This window comes from Calliphora vicina, chromosome 1 (genome assembly GCF_958450345.1).
Source record: "Calliphora vicina chromosome 1, idCalVici1.1, whole genome shotgun sequence".
Classification (NCBI taxonomy): Eukaryota; Metazoa; Arthropoda; class Insecta; order Diptera; family Calliphoridae; genus Calliphora; species Calliphora vicina.
In genome coordinates this window covers 81,336,564-81,339,867 of record NC_088780.1, presented here as the reverse complement: position 1 = coordinate 81,339,867, position 3,304 = coordinate 81,336,564, and the positions used below count along the sequence as shown (strand labels likewise).

Sequence of the window (3,304 nt, the reverse complement as noted above, 5' to 3'; positions counted from 1 at the left end):
CAATTTTAACACACCCGGTCTCACAGAAATATAGGTCAGCATTGGCGGGTTAAAAAAATACATAAAATACGATAAGAAAAGTTTCTCGTTAAAAATGGGAAGCTTGTTTTTGATTTTACGTCGTAAATTCATTCTATCAGCATTAAAACCATGCTTTTTGGAGTGTTAGTTTACTTTTATAGAAGACAAGCAATGTATGCATCATTTTTCGTTGCACTCCATTTTATGAATAATGTCATGCATTGCTTTACAGAATTAATATATAGTGTCAACATAAGGCTCATTTTATGTGAATGCATTCAAAAGCACAAAATACAGCATTCAATCCGTTCTCTGATGTGTATAATATATTAAGATATTTGTTACCCGACATCCATAACGGTGTCCTTCTTATTAACCCTATAACCCGCAAGAGTGCTTCAAGACATGCATTACAAAACACGAACTATCTCAAAAAGTAATCACACTTTTTTTGTAAATTTAACGGTGACTTTAGTTACAGATTTGTTAACATTTCCCTCGAAGGTCGAAATGCATTCTGACTTTTAGGTTTTGTTCTGTCAGCTGTTTTTCAATAAAATCGTATCATAATTATTGTTTTTTACACCTAAACCGGCAACAATGCTCTGAGGCACTCTTTACTTTTTGCACCTGGTTCCTAATGTGCAAATTAGTTTCTAATGGAATTTCTGAGTTTATTGGGTCATAACTACCCTAAAAAAACTATTCGACTACCTTTTTTAAGCTTTTTAAAGTTAATTAATTTTATTTATTTTCCCGTATATTTACCACAAAAGTCGAATTAATTAATCCGTATCGATCAAGATTTCAGAAATGATTGTGGATCAAAATAATTAATGGGCGTTTTTGAATTTATTTAGTAAATTGTTTATTAATATATGTACATATATATTTCATTCAATTATTAAAATAATAAATTTAATATACAAAGAGTATTTTCTTAAACCTTAATCAAAAGTAAGTATATGTATTAGGATCAATATTAAATAATAAATAAATTAAAACTACTTATTTCGTTAAAAAAATATATAATATCGGTTTTTGTGTGAATTGTTTAAATCAACTTAAATGGACTTAAGTCTTTCAGTAAATAGATGCCATTCACGACCAAGTATTTAAGTAGAGATGTTTGAATGTAGAGAGACTAAACAAATGATTCGGTCTAGCGAATCATTGGATAGGCGGTCACAAAGTCAGATAGCATCAACGCGTATTGCTTATCTTTTATTAATAACAACGATCAACGTGTTACACGTTCCATATGACCATTAAGATTAATGATGATCATTGTGTTTGAGTATCATAAAGCATATTGCACTTGATTACTTCGAATAATGAAGAACAAACATTCATAGATTAAATGAAATGCTCATTATTACGATTGCGCAATTTGGTTTCTTCGATTTCTCGTTGCCATTGATTGCGGCTGGCCTGCAGTATTAAATCTTGCAAAGATCCATATTGAGAATTGTGATGTGATTTAGCTGGCACAGCTAGATCCTCTTCATCTTCATAGAGATTTTCATACATATAATCGGGATCCATAGCTGAGGGTAGATTCATGGGAAAATCGCTGTAGTCGCCATCAGCTTCTGGAACATCAACGTCACCATCGACATCATCGTCGTCATTGTCTTGATTATTAATGCCATGTTTTTCATTGAACATTTTAAGTAGATCATCGATTTTTTCAGTTGGCATATCGGAAACCATTTTAACAGCAATCTTGCGGCGAGAACGTTTAAGGTTTTTTTGTGGCTTATCGGCCAATTCGAAATTGAGTGAAGTCTTCAATGTGCTGCGTGAGAGTTTCAGCTGTTTGAGAATATTGTGATAAACTTGTAAGAAGTGATTAGATGGTTCTGTGTTTATGGGCTCCTCGGTAGCCTCTGCATTTGTATTGTATTTAGGATTTTCTTGAATAAATCTATTCAATAACTCCATAGTTCCCTCTTGGTCTTTTTGCGACTTAAGTAATTCAACTATAATTAAAAGAATGAAAACAAGTAAATATTAGTTAGTTTCTTATGAAAACGTAAGGTAGCCAATTAAAACTATTTTTTTTTCAATTGTGGTTAATCCAGAGTTTGATTTCCAATAATAATTACCTTTTTGATTAGTTAATCCGAGTTTTTGCTTAAAAACACTCCATTCATTCTTATTTTTAGCATCAGCATTATTATTATTGCTTGAAGTTTTGATACTTTGATTATCAGTTGCGGTCTTAATGTACAAGCCATTCGATATGTATACCAGAAAAGTGATGGTGATGAAGAGTACAAATATTGAACGATGCATTTTGATTTAGTTTTAGGTCTTAGTATTCCAATATTTTAAAATATTTTTTTTATTTTAAAGTTGTATTTTAGATGTTGTGAGGTGAATTGCCAGTTTGTGACTGATGTCCTTTTTCCTGTGCGTTCAACTTTTATAGAATGCATCGGCTAATTCAAATTGTTAAGTTCAAAAGTGTTTGTCTTTGGTTCGTGTCTGTCCTGTATATTGTTGTGTCAATTAACAAAAAAAAAACGTTAGACTTGTGCATTTCGACAGTGCGTTTATATTCTCACCACTCACTCACTCAGTCAGTCAACTACATACACACATAGTGCATAAGTATTTATATTGCCTGACCAGACTATAGGTAAATTGATTTATTCGTTTATTTTACTGACTCTTCTAGCTCATATACACACGCATACCACAGACAGACACTAAGCAGAAGATAGTATCAGGCGAACGAAGGAATGATCAATCCTCTCTTTTACATCGACGGATGGCGTGCTTTTCCGCTGAACACAAGACATTTATGAAGCAATTAAATGGTACAAGTAATTATTAATATTTTTATAGATTCTAGTCAGACACTCGGATCAGGTAGCCAATTACAGCTACAATAACACCGCACCCAAATTACGGCAGTCTTTATACCGTCCATTTGTTTTCCTTTAAACAACATTGATGACGTCTACATTGTTCTCTCAATATCTATGATCAAATATTTGTCTACGCATATCTATGGATGTATATGGCACCAATGAACACAAACATGTCATACGCGGTTCGCCATATAGGAATCAAAATGCAATTGTCATACAACAATCGATTAGTTGATATTCATGCACTTAATATTCGTAGGTCTTGGTAAAATACACAACGTTCTTGCATTTTGTAACATACATGAAAAATACATTTTAAATGTGCAATCTACAATTTAATATTGCCATTATTAACTTTAAACTAATTCGGAGATATGGAGACATTTCATTTGTTATTTCTTATC

At 32.1% G+C, this 3,304-nt stretch overlaps 1 protein-coding gene across 1 annotated transcript; it reads right to left on the bottom strand.

Moving 5' to 3' along the window:
- Window positions 1-1,002: 1,002 nt before the first annotated feature.
- LOC135949515 (uncharacterized) lies at window positions 1,003-2,417 on the bottom strand. The gene is made up of 2 exons (XM_065499105.1): window positions 2,130-2,417; window positions 1,003-2,003 (listed from the first exon to the last, which is right to left on the bottom strand). The coding sequence occupies exons 1-2, from the start codon at window positions 2,317-2,319 to the stop codon at window positions 1,378-1,380; spliced, it is 816 nt and encodes a 271-aa protein (XP_065355177.1). The 5' UTR covers window positions 2,320-2,417; the 3' UTR covers window positions 1,003-1,377.
- Window positions 2,418-3,304: the final 887 nt, after the last annotated feature.